This window comes from Coccinella septempunctata, chromosome 6, assembly GCF_907165205.1.
Source record: "Coccinella septempunctata chromosome 6, icCocSept1.1, whole genome shotgun sequence".
Taxonomy (NCBI): domain Eukaryota; kingdom Metazoa; phylum Arthropoda; class Insecta; order Coleoptera; family Coccinellidae; genus Coccinella; species Coccinella septempunctata.
Window position 1 is genome coordinate 20,463,962 of NC_058194.1, and position 18,248 is coordinate 20,482,209.

General features: G+C 33.1%; 3 protein-coding genes across 3 annotated transcripts; 1 reads left to right on the top strand and 2 right to left on the bottom strand.

Annotated features, from left to right (window-relative positions):
* Positions 1-805: 805 nt before the first annotated feature.
* LOC123315993 (protein ENL) lies at positions 806-7,560 on the bottom strand. Its single transcript, XM_044901903.1, has 9 exons — positions 7,441-7,560; positions 7,062-7,272; positions 5,124-5,350; positions 4,023-4,272; positions 3,515-3,790; positions 2,947-3,207; positions 2,531-2,813; positions 1,551-1,875; positions 806-1,328 (listed from the first exon to the last, which is right to left on the bottom strand). Exons 2-9 carry the CDS (start codon positions 7,240-7,242, stop codon positions 1,050-1,052), a joined length of 2,082 nt encoding a protein of 693 aa, XP_044757838.1. The 5' UTR covers positions 7,243-7,272; positions 7,441-7,560; the 3' UTR covers positions 806-1,049.
* Positions 7,561-7,842: 282 nt separating this feature from the next.
* Positions 7,843-11,525, top strand: LOC123315643 (ATP-dependent RNA helicase DDX54). The gene is made up of 11 exons (XM_044901419.1): positions 7,843-8,139; positions 8,218-8,385; positions 8,523-8,878; positions 9,332-9,500; positions 9,555-9,765; positions 9,841-10,055; positions 10,131-10,334; positions 10,395-10,711; positions 10,814-10,949; positions 11,009-11,162; positions 11,227-11,525. The coding sequence occupies exons 1-11, from the start codon at positions 7,927-7,929 to the stop codon at positions 11,403-11,405; spliced, it is 2,322 nt and encodes a 773-aa protein (XP_044757354.1). The 5' UTR covers positions 7,843-7,926; the 3' UTR covers positions 11,406-11,525.
* A 2,275-nt stretch (positions 11,526-13,800) lies between these two features.
* LOC123315338 (serine protease snake-like) lies at positions 13,801-17,406 on the bottom strand. The gene is made up of 5 exons (XM_044900998.1): positions 17,255-17,406; positions 16,208-16,317; positions 15,532-15,647; positions 14,738-14,982; positions 13,801-14,219 (listed from the first exon to the last, which is right to left on the bottom strand). Exons 1-5 carry the CDS (start codon positions 17,319-17,321, stop codon positions 13,864-13,866), a joined length of 894 nt encoding a protein of 297 aa, XP_044756933.1. The 5' UTR covers positions 17,322-17,406; the 3' UTR covers positions 13,801-13,863.
* Between the last annotated feature and the right edge of the window lie 842 nt (positions 17,407-18,248).

The following is an 18,248-nucleotide window of genomic DNA, read 5'->3' on the forward strand; positions in this document are numbered from 1 at the left end:
CACACTCTACGGTAGAGGGTTTAGGTAGAAATATTTCCTTAAGAGTGAGAGCCCGGCCAATAACACCTATCAGCGGTTATTGTCATGTCAGTTAAAATTGCTTCACATCACATCACTTTCGATCCTACTTTATCTATTAATCCCGAAAGGGTGTATTGCAGATATTGTTACTGAACCAATCAAAGATGTATGCATTTTCTTTTGTTTATTATTATACTGATTTCCTTAGGTTGTAAGTTTTGAGGTGAGCTATAAGGGGGGGGAATAGACATGAAAAATTGTGGGTTTACTAAACGGCTGCGTCTCACCGGTGGTGAAAATAATAGGAAAATCGAGATTTCTGACGTTTACCAGACGCAAAAAATGTAAACAAATCAACGATTACAGAACAAATTAATAAACTCATACCTGACGTTTCTTACAAATGCAGGTTAACGTCAGTTTGACAAAAGTGAGGTTGGCAGTGACCACATATAGTGGTGGGTAACTAGAAGTTAAAGAACGGAGGCGCAATTCAGTTCAGAGCTTGTTAAAACGGTGATGACGTATTGGGTGGCCATACGCGCTATTGTGACAGCGTATGGCAACACCTGAGTACTTCAGATCTCCTATTACGCCTCCATTTGATATCTTTTTGATGGGTAGTATCGATTTGACTTAAAAAGCGAAGAGTAGTGGTTTTGGTCCTGGTATTTAGGAAATTTATTTCATTATGATTTTTTTTTTAATTCGGCCTGTAAAGGTGGCCTAATAGTCTTGAAATATTATTTAGGTGTGCAAAACACTGGGATAAGTCAATAAACCATATCATTGAAAATTTTATTGCAAAAGAATCAAGAAATAAGAAAACAATGAAGAGAATATATACGAGCATAAATAAATGAATAAAATGGATCATATCCTCACATAAACTATGAATGTATATATAGAACTTCATTTGAAGATTTCAAATTAAAATACTAACCAGGTACATAAAAAATCAGGATTATTATAATATAATTTTAAATCATCAACATGCATCCTTTATTACACTGCTTTGAGATCAATTTTCATGATGGGGTGGGAGATGGTGACCGTGAGGCTGATGGTGATGGTGAAGGTGAAACAGATTGCGCGGGCGATTGTACAGGTGACTGTGCCGGTGATTCTGCAGGCGATTGGGATGCTGATGTTGAAGGTGTTGACGAAGGAGACGCCGATGTTGATGTTGATGGGGGTGGCAGCAGTACCAGGAGTTCGGCGATAGTATCTTCATCCAACTCGCTAAGATTGAAGTCGAATGTCTCGGTTATTTCAAAGTTACCGGTATCGGAAACCAAATCAATCACCTGAAAAATATCTTAATAAATAATATGTAAAAGAAAGTCGCCATTTGTTAGTTACACAATTAATACCTCAAGATCGGTTGGTCTGTTCATTGATGAATTTGATTTGTTGGTTAGGTTAGATTAAGTCTGTTCAATGTGAAATTTGATTTGTTGTTCATTTGGGATAAAAAATTTCGTGAGTGATGAAGCGGGAGAATACTTGACTAAATCGATGATACGCACCTTTTCCATCAGAGGAGTACCTCTAATATCATTGATTCGTTGTTTGAGAGCTAACAAGGTATAGTACTCTTCCTCCCCCATTTCATAATACTCGATTTCCTGGCCAGTTTCAGGATCAATACGAGTATACGGCAGAGTTGGGTTCGTCACCTCTTCAACATCTGACATCTCCTCATCGCCAGAAACAGGTTCTGTATTCGCCTTCCTCAATTTGGTAGGAGATTCCTCAAGATCAGATGAATTTGATCTTTTACGTTTTCTTGCACTATCTGTTGCACCATCATAATCTTCCTGCATGGGCGATGAACTTCTGCTGCTACCTGAGCTAGAATTGAACAACGAAAATTCAACGCTCAAGAGGGTGGAAAAATAATATTCTGACATTTCAACATTCTGATACGTCCTCAGAAAATAAAGGAGTATTGAATGAATACAGTTTTGGTCTGACCAAATGATGTCATATCCCAAATGAAAGTCCCTTTGTATTGCAAATATAAGTGAACCATTGGTGAATTTATTCGAAAAAAAGAAAAGACAATGAATAAATAAATAAATAAATAAATAAATAAATCTCTTTATTCCAGAATAATTTACAAATTATAAAGAAATGGCGTCATAAAAACAATACTTTCTTAACCTAGGGTACCCCCCTTGAAGCCAAGAAATCATTTAGACAATAAGGTTCCAAATTTATCAGATATTCCTTAACTTTTTTCTTGAAAACACTATCAAATCGTAATGACTTTATTTGATTTGGAAGACAGTTATAAAATTTGATGCATCTATAATACGTACTCCTTTCTGTTATTGACAATGAATGAGGAGGATAATTTATATTTAGTCCTCTTGTGGCATAATTGTGACTGGCCTGAGATGAAAAAGTTTCATTGTATTTGAATAGAAATAGGAGGCATTCATATATGTACAATGTCACAAGATAATAGATGAAAAAGAGGTTGATAACTAAACATGTAACTCACCTCACTGAATGTATTTCAGGCACTGGTGCGTACGATTCTGCTCGAGTTTCGCCACTTCTTGAGGTAGATGGTACTGCTTCCGGACTATTACTGAATAAATCATTAGTTTCTGACAAATCAATCTCCAAACGCGGAGAACTAGACGTATTAGAAACTAATATTACTTCTGGGCTTTTTTCCTTTTCTACTTTTGGAGGTGTTTTAGTTTTCTTTTCCTCATCATCTCTTCTTTCCTTTTTCTTATCCTTTTTTTTATGCTTGTGCTTTTTTTCTTCAGGTTTATCTGATGAAAGAATTCATATGTCTATATGAAATTGAGTCTCAATGAAAGTTGTTGTTATAAAGGTGCCAATATAAAGAATTTATAAATATTTAGTATCAACAATTTGTAGGTTGAAAATAAAAACTTGCATTACCTTTTCTTTCTGCTTCACGTGTTTCATCTCCTTTTTGATCATCTTTCTTTTGGTGCTTTTCATCTGTTTTTGATTCTGTAGGCATATGCGAAGCTGAATCAGGCCCTTGAGATGAGCCTTCTTTACTTCGTGTTTCCTTATTTTTTGTTTCATTTTTACTACTCTCTCGATGCTTCTCCTTATCCCTTTCTTTTTTCTCCTTTCTACTTTTTCTCTCATCATCATCTCCTTTGTCTGTTTTATCTCTCTCATCTGAAATCACTCAATATAATAGGACCGTTGTTTTCTCTGAATAATAAAATAGTAAATATGGTAATGATATGTCTTATTCTATTTCCAAACTAAAGAACTACTTACATTACATAATTTTTCTGACTGAGAATGATGTAATTTAGTTCTTTAGTTTCAAATAGTAAAACTGAAAGAAGGTTGATTGCGCAGCCGTCGTTTATTGTTTTGTCTAATCCAGTGCGTGTTTACTCCCATTGAGATTTAATGCCCCATTAAAATTTTAATGAAGCATTAAATTTTAACGGACTTTCTTGTCAGACATAAAGAAATGACTCACTTTTACTATCTTTTTCTCTGTGCCTTTCACTGGATGATCCTTGAGACGTATGAGAAACTGGACTGCTTGGCTTTGGAGAAGTATTTTTTGGACTTGGTGGTTCTATTTTTGGAGACTTATCCATTTTGGATGACTTTTCTTTGTTTCTTTCCCTATCCTTATCTCTCCTTTCTTTATCTTTTTTCTTTTCTTCTTTTTTCTCTTTTCTTTCTGTTTTATCCCTTTCCCTTTCCTTATCTTTCTGTGGAATGTGCTTATTTTTTACTTTATCAGCACCTGGAAACGAATATTGCGTTTTTATAGGGGATGAGACAAAAATAAAATTTTAAAGGATAAAGATCGCAATAAAACTGATATATTCTCTGATATTCATATTATTCAAACAAAAGTGATTACAAAAATTGTTCAGGTATAATTCCGAATTCCTGTGTGAATATGTCGAAAATTTGACAAAAGAGCAAATTTAAATCAAACGCACTGCCTATTTGCTATAATAACGCGCACTTACTTCTGTCCTTTTCAGGTTTCGAGTTGCTTTTGTTCTCTTTAGCTGGTAGTGAGACTTTCGTTTCTGGCGGCTTCGACGTCTTCGTTATAGGCGTGCCAAAAAGATCCTGGAAACTATTTGATAAAGGCGGGTCAAATTTAGGCTTCTTCGGAGGTATATCTCCACTCAACTTTGGTTTGCTTATGAGCTGATTTTTTTCTTCATGTAAAACAGATTTGTTTTCACTTGATTCCTGAGAATTACTGGTTACCTGAAAAATTCAATTGATTCTATCCTCTCTCCTTAGCATTCAGTAATTTTATTCCTTGTTCGTTAACTACGAAAGCGAAAAGTTTCGCATGCTCAATACTCTGAATAATATTATGTTCTATATAAAACTTTTTTTAATATTATTTTCCTTTGGTTTATAATAGTGCACTACATGTTTTCCGTGTGCGGAAAAATTAGAAATGTGCATTGGTCAGAAATTAATTACTTAAATCCCTTGTAACATACAAGAAACTTTTAACAATTTAACCTACTTACGACATACACAATTTTTGGTTACCACTCTTCGTTTAAACATTCAGGCATTTTGGTATAAACTATAACAGTGACTCATACAAATTATATACTTATTACACAACACATTAAATCGTAAGTCAGGAAAATTTTCGATACATCTAGTTTTTATTCAGCTCAACTTAGATCAACAAATTTTATACTGGAAGTTTTTGTATGATTCCATATGTTTGATTCTTGGTCTATTTGGGATGGATAAAGGTGCACACACACTATAGACTGTCAAGAAATTGAGGAGAGATCGGACGAAAAAATTTCTATTTTGCAAAAAGTTAATTTGAATTTCTTTTCATTATCTTTCTCCAGTTTTCGATCAACATTCGTCGCTCAATTTATATGCACTCACCAATAACAAATTTTTAAGATGGCGGTGTTACCCTAAATCATATGCCGTAAAACGCCGGCCGTGTGAATGAAAGATGAATCGAGCGTTAAACGGTCATTGTATTAAATGACTATGAATAACTATTTTTTTTTAACGAGGAAGCCGCACTCGTAATTAATGTAGTGAATAATTTTCATAATACATGCTCTACTTACAACAGCACCACCCTTAAGCAATTTGTCTCTCAAGTCATCGGGCGGTGAAGTAAAAACATACTTCTCCCTCTTGACTTTTCGCACAGGTGGCCCAGTCCTTTGTAATGATAGATCATAACTGAATTTGATCTTTTTAGGTTCGCTACCAGTTCGAAGGTAAATTTCGATTGGTATGATGAATCCGGCATATCCAGATTCTTTTACTGAATAAGGTGGCTCCTTTATTACTGAAAAAAGATATGTATAGAGTTGGGAACCGCCATCAAACATATTAATGGCCTTAGGGATGATATAGGTATGATTTTACAAGCGATTTTTTGTTCCCTCTTAAAGCGGGACATATCTTTGAAATTTTAAACCCCCAAAATCACTGCAGGGATCTGAACCCGAACCCCAACTAATTTACATTGATAATACCTCAACCACCAAAAGTATGTACTCTCTATAGACTGCTGACACAATACACACGCGGATGATTCGGTAGACAAATGCAGACGGGTCAATCCACTGTACCGATCTGCTAATGAATGGTGGTTTTTGAGTTTCAGAGTCAAAGTTTCTCAGCAAATTATCCTATCATCTGGAGCAGCATCTATTAATATTTAGTATACTATTTAGAAAGAAATTTCCACAGGGGTCTTTCAATTCTGTGCCTGTTGCGTAGTGACCTCTGATGAGGTCGAATAAGACCGAAACCATGGTCTTCTTCTTTGATGAAACGATCTCATGAGACTAGTTCGATTCCTACCGCATTTGTTTATATTTATATCCAAGATTTTATGCGAATTTATTGCACGGCACACCACCTAATTTTATGACAGCTTCGCCAAGGCGCAACAGTGGTACCTAGCGTGTGGTGTTACGGGAGGAACCCAAGTATTTCTGTTCTCCTTTCTTCTTGTGACGTTGATTAAATAAACAAAAACAGCGAGGACTGCAGAATCTTCAGTTGATCTTCACCGTATTCGTTGACACACAAAGTGCTCGACGATGTCAGTTTATCCACAAAATTAGAAGAAAAACTTCCGAAGACCCAGCCCAAACTTCGGAAAAACTAAACTTGAAAGTGACTTTTCTTACAAGTTAGTTTTGTGATATTTTATGTCTTGTACGACATATTTATCATACGCCGAAAGGATTCTGCGGAAAACAAATCGCTCTACGCGAATTAACAATGGTTAGAGGGTCAAGTTTTATATTTTTCCTCTCTACTGATTTGTATTGGATTGCAGATTTTTGAAAGACCTTTTTATTTTTAAACTAAATTCATTGAGAATAATTTGAAAAACGAGAAATAAATCACTCTATAGTTCACTACAAAACGTGGGGAGGTCTATAAACCTGTGTTTTGTTCAACACTTGTTGTAGAAGTTTGCGGTGATTCCTCTAAATCAATAGCGATTTCTGATCTGCTATCTTGTAGGCTTTTGAAATCGGTACTACTGTACTAAAAATATGGTGTCTCATTTAAATTAAAAGAGTTGAGAAGTACAGTATGTAATTACTAAAAAAAGGCATCAGACGTGTTATGCGTCATTGTACTTGCATGTAAAGTTTCATAAATATCGTAATGTTTCTTTTTAAAATATTTACTAGGTTTTATACTTTATCCTATACTCTTCAACTCAGTTGACCAAGCTGAAGGGTTACCAAAACCGGTAGACACAACAGTAACCCCTTGTCCACTCTTTCTCCTAAACAATGACTGATATTCTCTCGGATATTCTACTGTACAATAGTGGATTTATTATTCATCAATGGATAAAACCACTGATTGAATTGATACTTCAATCAACGATAAAAGAGCATAGGCAAAAGTTCATTCAAGGAACAACTATGTTAATCACTTTCACAGTTCTGATACCACCAACAGAAATGGTTTGTTAAAATTTATTAAGAAATGTTCCCGTATTTTTTCAGAATGCATTTGTTACTCACCTCTTCTAGGCTTTTGAAATGTTTCATGCAAGTAGAAAACTACCTTTTCTACATAATAATGGATATTTGCACCATCACATCCACGAACAAAAATTTTCCAGTCATGAGTAAACCCTTCAGGGGTATTTTTGGCCCTTAGAGTAGCTTCGTGTCCTATTTCCAAGTTGATTTTTAGAGACATTCTTTTTTAGGTATCTTCGACTAAATTATTCTAAAATACGGCACAATTATGTTTCCTTCGAAATTCTCATTAAAAAATAGACACAATAATAACCTAGCACTTAAACACTCCCACGTTTAGATTACCAAATCGATCAAAATCGATAGATTATATAAAATTGTTTCCAAAATTTCTGTTTTATTAGTGAATTGGGCTTACCGTGAATTATAATAAACATTCAAAAATTAAATAATTATTTATTTATTTGTTGTTACATATAAACAAAACTAGTTCATCAAATGATTCATAGATGAATTCATAGAAAAGTTTAAGAAAGTTCAAAACAATTTTATTTAATTATGCTTTTCATAACAATTTAAGAAATTGACATTTCTTTTGTTCTAATGAAAAAAAAAATGAAAAGTCTCGAACTTCAAAATAATGTTATCTTTCTTAATTCATATCCATTATTTAGTTTTCAATTTAATTATAAGCTCAAATTTATTTGATGTTATAATTAATGTATCATTAATTATCTAAAAAACAATGAAATTTATTTTTAATGTTCATCTATAGAATGATTATTTTCATACTCTGTGATTACTCTTATAACCTCAAAAGTCAAAGTTTAGAGGTTAGACTTTAGAGGTTATGTTGAAGTTGAACAAGTGCAAAAATTAAATGCTTCAAATGAAACAAAATTGAATGAAAAAAAATATAATGAAAATGGAGAGTCATAAGAAAGATAAGATCAGCATTCCTGGATTTGCTGATATTGAAGATGAAGAGCATGAGAACCTCCCTGTAACTAAGAGTTCCAAAAAATGTGGTGGTTTTCAGAGTTTTGGTCTTTCATATAATGTATTGAAAGGAGTTCTCAAGAGAGGCTACAAAATTCCAACTCCAATTCAAAGAAAGGTGTGAACATGCATTTGTGATCAAAACAGATGGGAAGTAAGCAGTTTCTGAATGAATTATTATTTTTATTTGTTGTAGACAATTCCATTGGTACTAGAGGGCCGTGATGTTGTGGCTATGGCTAGAACTGGAAGTGGTAAAACTGCTTGTTTCTTAATACCGCTTCTAGAAAAACTGAAGCAAAGAACTGCGAAAGCTGGTGCAAGGGCACTGATTCTTACGCCTACAAGAGAGTTAGCGTTACAGGTAATCTATGGCAATCTGATAAATAATAATTGTTGTTGCCATTTATTGTGGTATTTGTTGAAAAATTAAATTATGTTAAATTGAATTAAGTACCCACATTAGGTTTTTTTACTATTACTCATTTTTTGGTTTTTTAGACATTAAAATTCCTTAAAGATCTTGGAAAATTTATGGATCTCAAGGCTGCAGTTATTTTAGGAGGGGATTCAATGGATGAACAATTTGCAGCTATCCATGGGAATCCGGATATTATTGTGGCTACTCCTGGTCGATTCTTGCATGTTTGTATTGAAATGGATCTGAAGTTGACTAGTATTACATATGTTGTTTTTGATGAAGCTGATAGACTGTTTGAAATGGGTTTAGAAGAACAGCTGTCAGAAATTACTGCTAGGTTACCAGATTCTAGACAAACCGTTCTATTCTCTGCTACATTACCAAAGGTCTTGGTAGAGTTTGCTAAAGCTGGATTGTCAGATCCAGTCTTGATTAGGTAAGTACCTAATTCCACTCTGAAATTAAGCTTAAATAACCATTAGGTAACATATTGAAATCAAGATGAATTTTCGAAAGAAATAGAATATGATAATCCTATAAATTTAGTTAACTTCATTCTTATGTAGGTATTGGAACTTTTAAGGTTAATATTCTATATCTGAACCTAGCATTGGGCTTGTACTATCACATTATTCGGATAATGAAAATATGTAACATTATTCATTATTCATTAATTATTTTTCTTTTCTCAAATATTGAAATACTATATCTGAATAATAGTTTAGTTTAGTTAATTTAGAGATTCAGCATCAACAACTAAGCTCATTAGCTGAATCTAAATAAAAATTAAAGAAAATAGATAAGGCCTACTTTCAATACAAGAGTTCAAATTATATAAAATAATAAGAATTTCAGTTCATATATTATACTTTAACTGAATTATTTCCAGATTGGATGTAGAAACTAAGATACCTAAAGAACTTGAATTATTTTTCATCAGTGTGAGGCATAATGAAAGACTAGCATCATTATTAGTTTTGTTGAAAAGTTGCATTGATCTTGAACAACAAACCATAATATTTGCTGCAACCAAACATCATGTCGAGTATATTCATATGGTAATTATAAAATTAATAGGTTTCTGTGAAAAAGTTCAATAAATTCTATTGTAGATACTAGATAAGGTCGGTATTGAAAATACCTATATTTACTCAAATTTGGACCCTTCAGCTAGGAAAATTCATACTGCCAAATTCGCTTCAGGAAAAGTGAAAGTTTTGGTTGTAACAGATGTTGCAGCACGTGGTATCGATATTCCAATGCTGGACAATGTAATTAACTATAATTTTCCAATGAAACCAAAGCTTTTTGTTCATAGAGTGGGTAAGTACTTTATTTTGCATAATTTCTATTTAGAGATTTTGAATTAGTATTAAGTGTATAATTTTTACATTTAAGGAAGATGTGCTAGAGCTGGTAGATTGGGTAAAGCTTATTCTCTAGTTGGACCTGATGAATATGCTCACTTCTTAGATCTCAATCTTTTCTTGGGAACATCTGTTTCACTTTGCACATTACAAAATAAAGAGGGAAATTTGGGAATCATACCACAACATTTATTGGAAGAGCAACAGAGTTATCTTATTAACTTACATGAAATACATTCTGATTTGGTAAGATGGTAAATCTTGATCTCTTACTAAACTATGTATTGTTAAATATTCTTCAATGGTGTATTCATTTCATAGGTGAACTTCAGGAAAGTTTCTGAAAACGGTTATCAACACTATTTAAGGACAAGACCTGTTGCTTCCACTGACAGTAATAAAAAAGTGAAAGACATTCCTTTTCAAAACTGTACTATCCACCCACTCTTTAGGAATCTTGGAGAAGCTATTGAAGAGGAAAGACAAGAAATAATGGATAAAATGAAGCTTTACAGACCCCATGGTGTAAGATGCTTAATTTTTTTTTTTGTCAATTCGAAGAATTCTATATCTTTTTTTTTTCAGACAATATTTGAAATCTGTGGCAAAACTAAGTCTGATGAATACTTAACCATGAAAGCCAAACGAGCTTTGCACAAGGACAAAATCGTTGAACATCATATAAAAAAAGAAGAACGTTTATCTGAGCTCAATTTTTCTGGGGACAAACATACTACTACATTGGTTAGTAGTAGTCAAAAAGATATCGATGAAGCATTCCAGGACGTCATTTTACCTAAAAAGAGGAAAATCAAAGATTTGTACAAAAAAAGTGTCAAGAAGCTAAAGAAGGATGAAAATTATATTCCTTATAATTCGGCAGATAGACATACTGAAGAAGGGTAAATAATTTTTTGACTCCATAAAATTTGTTTGTTTCATTTGATCGATTAGAGAGAGAAAAAACTGAAATATTGATATTTGAATCCTTTCACTCTATTTAGGTTAGCAGTTAATCAATTCCAGAATGAAGCAGTGGATGCTCAATTAGATATTGTGGGAGATTCATCAGAAATGATGCATATATCCAAACAACTGAAGAAATGGGATCGAAAGAAAAAGAGAATGGTAGGAGTGGAGGTAAGTTGAACTTATATTACTTATGAAACAGAGGAATCATAGCTCCATTTCAATTTCAGAGTAAGACAGCAGGAAAGATAAGAACAGAGTCAGGCGTTTGGATACCAAAAACATATAAAAGTGATAGATATTCACAGTGGAAAGAAAAGACAAAAGCAGATGAAAATAATGATAATGAGGATGAGGATGATAATAACAGAAGTTCTAACAAAGGTATGTTAAATTCATTTTGATTTCTTTATATGTATAATTCTAATAAATTAATTCCAATTTACAGGACCTAGTGTTGGTTTGAGGACACATTGGGCTAGACACAATGAAAAGGTTAAGCAAAAACAAAGAAAATCTGAAATCAAGACACCCAATGAAATTTTGAAGGCACGGAAGATTGCTGCCAAGAACAAACGAAAAAATACGAGAAAAGGCAAAAAAGGAAAGAAGAGAACAAGAAAGTAGTTTAATTTACCCCTTTTTTTGGTTTAGAAAGATAACAATAAAAAATGATCACTTGTTTGTAAAGCTGAATACAAAAGTTGTTAATAATATAATGAAATAAAAGAATTATTTAGTCAGATATTCAAAATCCCCTTATTGTGTTGTTGATAACAATCTTTGCGATGAAATCAAGTGTATTCATGAAAGAACCTCTATAATATTTTTATATCATCCTAATGACCAAGTGGTCATTACGATAAGTATCAAGAATATCAAAAAACAAAGAATATACATGGAATTCCTATTTCATTGGACAAACGCTCAATAAACACATAATCGTCACGTTTGGCATTGAAGTTGATAGAAAAACATATAACTCTATTGTAAGTATAGAAATCTTTGAAAAATAAAAGAGATTTTTTCGAACGAATAACTATTCACAGAAAATGATGCAAGATGGCGTATTGTAGTCTAGGCCAATCTAAATTCAAGCAAATTCAAAAAAACTCGGAAACGGCTGAAACGATACAGACGAAAATCGATAGGCTTCGTCATGCTCTGGATTAGCATAAATGGTCGAAATTTCATATCGATAGATCCAAAATTCTCAACTGTATCGTGCCCATTATTCAAAAACTGCCTTTCCGATTTGCACGAAAATCAATAGACTATTTGAAAGCTCGGAGATACTAGTAATTCTGCCGAAATTCAGCTCGATAGATTGAAAATTGTGAACTGTCCACAACGAGTTTTTTTTAAATAAATAAATAAATTAATAAGCTTCTTTATTTCTAAGAGTTACATTCTCGAGGAGCATGAAAACTGCATGAAATTGTGTCAAAAAGAAAAAACTCTTTAAATTCGTATATAATCATAAAACCGTTTTTCATATTTAATTCCACCATAATACATAGGCTTCTAATTAAATTTTCTGTCTATTTAGAACATTAACTCCACGGGTAAACGGTGCGCGTATCTTTTCTATCGATAAAAAATAAGAATAACCCAAAAACTGCCCTTACGATTTGCACGACAATCGATAGACTGCTGAAATTCAGCTCGATAGATTAAAAATTGCGAACTGTCCACAACGATTTTTTTTTAATTCGTATAATTTTCAAACCGTTCTTCACATTTAATTCGAACAAAATTAAAATTGGCTTCTTAACACAGCCCATAGGAGTATTCCTGCTGAAATTGAGCCTGTAGCGTGCCCACTACTTACGGTTAGCGCACACAAAAAGATACCGAACGGAAAGGGGGCAAATAAAATAAAGCTAAAGCTGCGCGCAGGAGTTGGCGCTTATTCAACAAGATAATAGCACAGCTGTAAAATTTCCATTATTTCCACCTACTTCTTCATCAACATCCTCACATTAGAATCCCACCGCTGTCACCAATGTAACGAGGTAATTAAATTTTTTGTGTATTTAGAACACTAACTCTACGGGTAAACGGTGCGTATTTTTTATAGCGATACGCCCCGATTCGAGAGCCTTCCTGCACAGGCGACAACGTAGCTATGTTTCCATTTTTTTCGAGCGGCGGCAGGGGCGTATTGGAAAATAAGAATAATCCGAAAATCGCCATTCCCATTTGCACGAAAATCAATATTAGACTGCTTGACACCGCGGATACCAGAAATTCTGCCGAAATTCAGCTCGATTGATTAAAAATTGCGAAGTGTTCACAACGATTATTTAAATTTGTATAATTCTTAAACCGTTCTTCATATTTAATTCCACCAAAGTCAATAGGCTTCCTTATACCGTCCATAGGAGTATTCCTGCTAAAATTGAGCTCAATAGCTTAAAAATTGCGACCTGTAGCTTACCCACTACTTAAGGTTAGCACACACAAACAGATACCGAATGGACCAGGGGCGAATAAACAAACGATAAAGCTGCGCAGGAGCTGGCGGTGCTTCATCAACATCCCACCGCTGTCACTAATGTAACGCAGTAGCGGATCCAGGGGGGGGGGGGGCACAGGGGGCACGTGCCCCCCCCAAGACCAAAAACTCCTCCCTCGCTTACACTAATCTTTCATATGATCCCCTTCCGAATCACTATGCTATGACATTCCTTAATGTATTGTTTGTAGTTAAGAAGGAATTATAAAACGTGAATTTTTAGATCTGATTGTCTTTTTCAGATTCCCTTTACCCAATACAGGTACGGAATATAATTTTAACTAGTTGGTGTTGCAAGAACGTGCAAATTTTCACTGGTTGAAGAAATAATCAAGAGGTATACTACACACAATACACAAAAAGAGAATAGAGAATTTCACTTTCAAAGATTCGTTCTGCTGGTTTTAATATTCATTTTTATTTGAGGAGGTTTGTAGCGGGAAAAAAATGTCATTAGAATTTGAATGGAGTGTAATTTCCTCTTAAGAAATAAAACAAATAAAACAAAATAAATGTCTGTATTTCACGAAAATCGTGCGAAAAGAAGCGTAAGAATAGATATTAAAATTAAGATATGATACTAAAGAGTTTTCTCTTCCAAACAACTTTCTCAATCCAGTCCACATATCGAGAAATTCTTGTGTAAAACGATGGCGTATTCGGTTGTCCACAGAAAAGTCCGAAGGAAGTAATACCAATTATTCGATAAATATTAAAATCCTGGGCTAATTTTATTTGCAAAGGGCCTCCAGAGTCTCCGTGGCATGTATCGTTTCCTTGATTGCTCCCAGCACAGATTTGAGATGATCTAACTCCCAATGGTAAAATTTCTTTTATCGTTTGTGCATAGATTTTTGAGCAATTTTTATTCGAGTATATTTTCAAGTTTGTCTTCATCAGATGGTCACTCATATTTACCGATGCTGTTAAACGAACAGGATTAAAAGAACGTGTGTAACAAATAAAAAAGCAGCATACTTAAAAAAACGGACCAATCTAATTGGCAGACGGCAATCACATTACCGCGGATCTGCCAGTGAGATTGTTCCTTTCTTAGTTCTTAGGAAATTTGCGTAAAATCCACCACCAATACCTAAATTCTATGGAGGGTAGATATATCATACTAAATTCAAAGCCGACGGCGTTCTATATTATTTTCTTTAAGATGTGTTATTCTTCTCTTTATCTCGCAGTCCCTCAATAAGTTGAAAATCAGATCCTTTCGAGGTTTTTTATTGATATATATTAGGTACAAAATGTTGATTTTGATGTATTAATAATCCCATCAGATGTAGGTAATTTTGTTTCATTTCAGTTTTACTGTTACTATTTGTTAACTTGAACGAATATAGGTAGTTGTAATTGACAAATGGATGAATGTTTAATCCAATATTATTCAAGATTTTCGGAGCAATTTCCAATACAAAAATTTTCTACTCACTAAATTCTTCTATTCCAAAGCCTGTTGCTATTGCTTCTGTGAACTGACATTCCTTACAAGTGTTAAGACACGCAGGTCTTATGTAGTAACTGAATATTACTGGACGATTCAACCGAAGGAGAGCAATGTCATGGTAATATCCTTTTCTTTTGGGATGAGGTATGATTTGCACAATTGACCTTCTTTGAACATTATCCCGAGATTTGACATTGTTAGTTCCTAATCGTATTATCCTGGGCATACCACTGAAAACCAAAATTATACCAAGAATCTATTCTTAGGCATAGAGTTTAGGTTATCTCTAAGACTGAGACCCAAATTCAACACACGTTATTTCATGTTGAAAAAAAATAAGTGCAAGTTAAAATCTTGTTGAGCAAGCTCTGTCAGTGCCTTGGTTTCTAAAAAAAAAATATGCTTTTCAGTTGTCATCTCTTGGGAGTTTATGTAAGCAGGGTTTGCCCAAAAAAAATTATATGGAAGACCACCTACAATATTTTTTGATTTGAATTTTTTCGCAACTATTCATTTACTTACACCCTGTATGACAAATATATGTTGAACTCTAATGTCCATAAAACTTGACTTCTTAATTGTTTTTCGATATGATGGCACATTTACATTTCTATATAGTTAAATCAGTAGACTGTTGTTGCTGAGATAATTTCCAGAACAAAGTGAAGATATTATTTACTCTTAACAACAAGCTTATTTGTGAGGCACAATCAAATTTCTCAAACTCATAACCTGTTTTTTATTCTTTGGTTGTTATTTTACTATCCTAATTTACTTACAACTCCGATGCATCTGTACAGTGAGCTGCCGTTAAAATGAAAAGTTCTGAAATCAAACTACCACCACATGCCCATTTGATTTCCTTAGATCCATTCTTCTTGTACCCTATGTGAGCCTTATGAAGAATAATGTTTATTTATTTGTAATCCAACAAGAGAAAAACTAGATATTACTAAAATTATTAAGTATAGAGTATAGTGTGCTATAGGAGATTTGCCTAGAGTCCTAGAGGGTTCATTTGGCTGGATAGAGTTTGAATCTGATAAAGATGATTAGCCTCTTTTTCAGCGTTACTATATGGAATTCCGACTTTCCCATAATGAAAAACTATAATATCGAAACTCTTTATCTTTATGAATGCAAACTTTCCATAGTATTAGGTACTAATTACTTGATTGAATTATTTTTATTAATAGAGTGAGTATAAAATAAATTTTATTTTATGATCAATTTTTTAATTATTTTTGTAGAGCGCTTTGTATTGTTTCTCGTAACTGAAGTGAGCCAATGATGAGATTCTTACTTCTATATGTATTCACAGTATCTATATAGATGTGATATAAAGGTAATTACTATAATTCCTTCATTCATATAGGTACACCAGACACCTGAGAATATATCTGTCATAATTTCAATGAATTAATATTCAACATCCTTATCAAAAAACAAGCTTACCATATGAGGGAATTCACCATCTATCGTTTTATCTCCATAAATTATAAGAGGAAGAGGTACAGCAAACGTTCTACTTAAGAATTTGGTTCTTGCTAAATATTCCCTGCATTCTGAAAGAGAATAACGCCTTGTTGTATTTCCTCATAATGGATTCGTCGTTCCAAATAAAATTCAATTGAGATTGCCAAAAACCAAAATTAATCGCCCAACAATTAATTTGCAACCCCAACAGATTGAACGCATGCCAAATCTACCCTTATTCGAAGAGTTTCTTCATGTGATATCATGTCGGAAATCTTATCATGATTTCAAATATTCATTCATATGGAATGTAGTTTAATTTCAATATATGATATGTAATATGAGATCAGAGAGAGAACAACGAGGAAAGAGCAAAAACGCTTTGATATATTGAAATAGCCAAAATAAATTAGAAATTAAAACAGAAAATGGAAAAAGAATAAGTATCATTATTTCATGTTGATTCAAAAAACACCCAGACAATAATTTCTTATTAAAGTGAACTTTATGATGTATGTTTTATGTTTAGAGAAATATAGACTTGTGTACGAAACCACCTTCCAAAGAATATGAAAGTTTCTTTATTCTGTTTTTCCGTTTGTAGATTAAATGAATGATTTAACTACTGGAAAAACCCTAATCATGATTTCATTTACAGTAGGTAATAAGTAGCGTTTATTCAGTATAGCGTCCCCCCTATCTCTTTTTTATTCAGAATCAGAGAATATTGTCATGAAAAAAATTCTAAAGAGTAAAAAATGACGAAAGTGAGGAGGGCTTTAGCTAGGAATCTTTGAGAACTAGGCTCAGGTAGGTATTACTCTACAATATCATCAAGATAGGCCGTGTTCTCCAATCTCCACAAAAAATTTTTTGGTTTGCTTATCATCGTAGGGACCAGAAAGAAAATTTTTATTTGCAAAATGGTAATCTCATTTCAACAGTTTTACCTTACAACTGTCCTTTAAATATGATATGGTACGAGTGAGAGGAAGTATTTTGTTCAATAACAGGGTAGATACTTACTCAATTCTGCTATGGTGAATCCGAAGAGAAAATCGAAAAACGACAAGAATATTTCGGTTCTATTCATTATGCTTCGTTCAAAACATGTGTTTTTTTTATTGATACGACTAATAATTCAGTAAATTCAATTGAAAATTAACGAATTAGACAAACCATTAATTCATGCTTCTAAAGAATAAAGGGAAATGAATAGACTAGCCATTACTCATAAATTTATAATTGGATCGAAAGGTTTTGAGATTATTATTGAATTGAATTATTTTATCGTAGGATACATTCAGCACTTCTGGTTTCCTATTTTTCCTCGGCGGTCCGATGATTTCGGTTGAAAATCGACTTAAAAACCCTTATCTTTCCATTTTTTTTTGGAATTTGAGGAAAAATTGATTCACACAGGGATATATCAGAGATTTAACATCATATCAAATTAGACCTTGATAATAATTACCGATTGTTTATATATCTTCTCAATTTTCTAGGTATATCGAAATAAGAAATTCAACAATAATTGTAATAAATAATAATAAACAAACCATCGAATGAAGTCGACTATTTTCCCTTATTTCAAAGGGCTCTAACTTGGACGGAAAGGTGTTTTTAACAAAAAGTTATATGACCCCCCTTAATTTTGGCTATACTGGCTAGAGAATCACCCTATAAAATCAATATCATTTTGTAGAACAATGCTGAAGCAGGTAGTTGAATTTTTTTCAAATGACAAGCTTAAGTTTTTGTTCCAGAAATGCAATGACTTCATGATATGGGAAACTGTATAGAGGACAGGAACTACAAGAAAGAAGAAGAAGAATGGAATGACTTCCCAGATCAGCGATAGTGTTTTTCATCAATCTCTTTTTTTATTATAGTGATTGAATGGTTAAACTTATTGAATGAAATACATAAAAAAAGTAAAAATTAAAATTCTTGAAATATTGATACCTATTCATGTTGAAATTTAGTTATGAAATGAAAATCATGAACAAGAAATGATTAA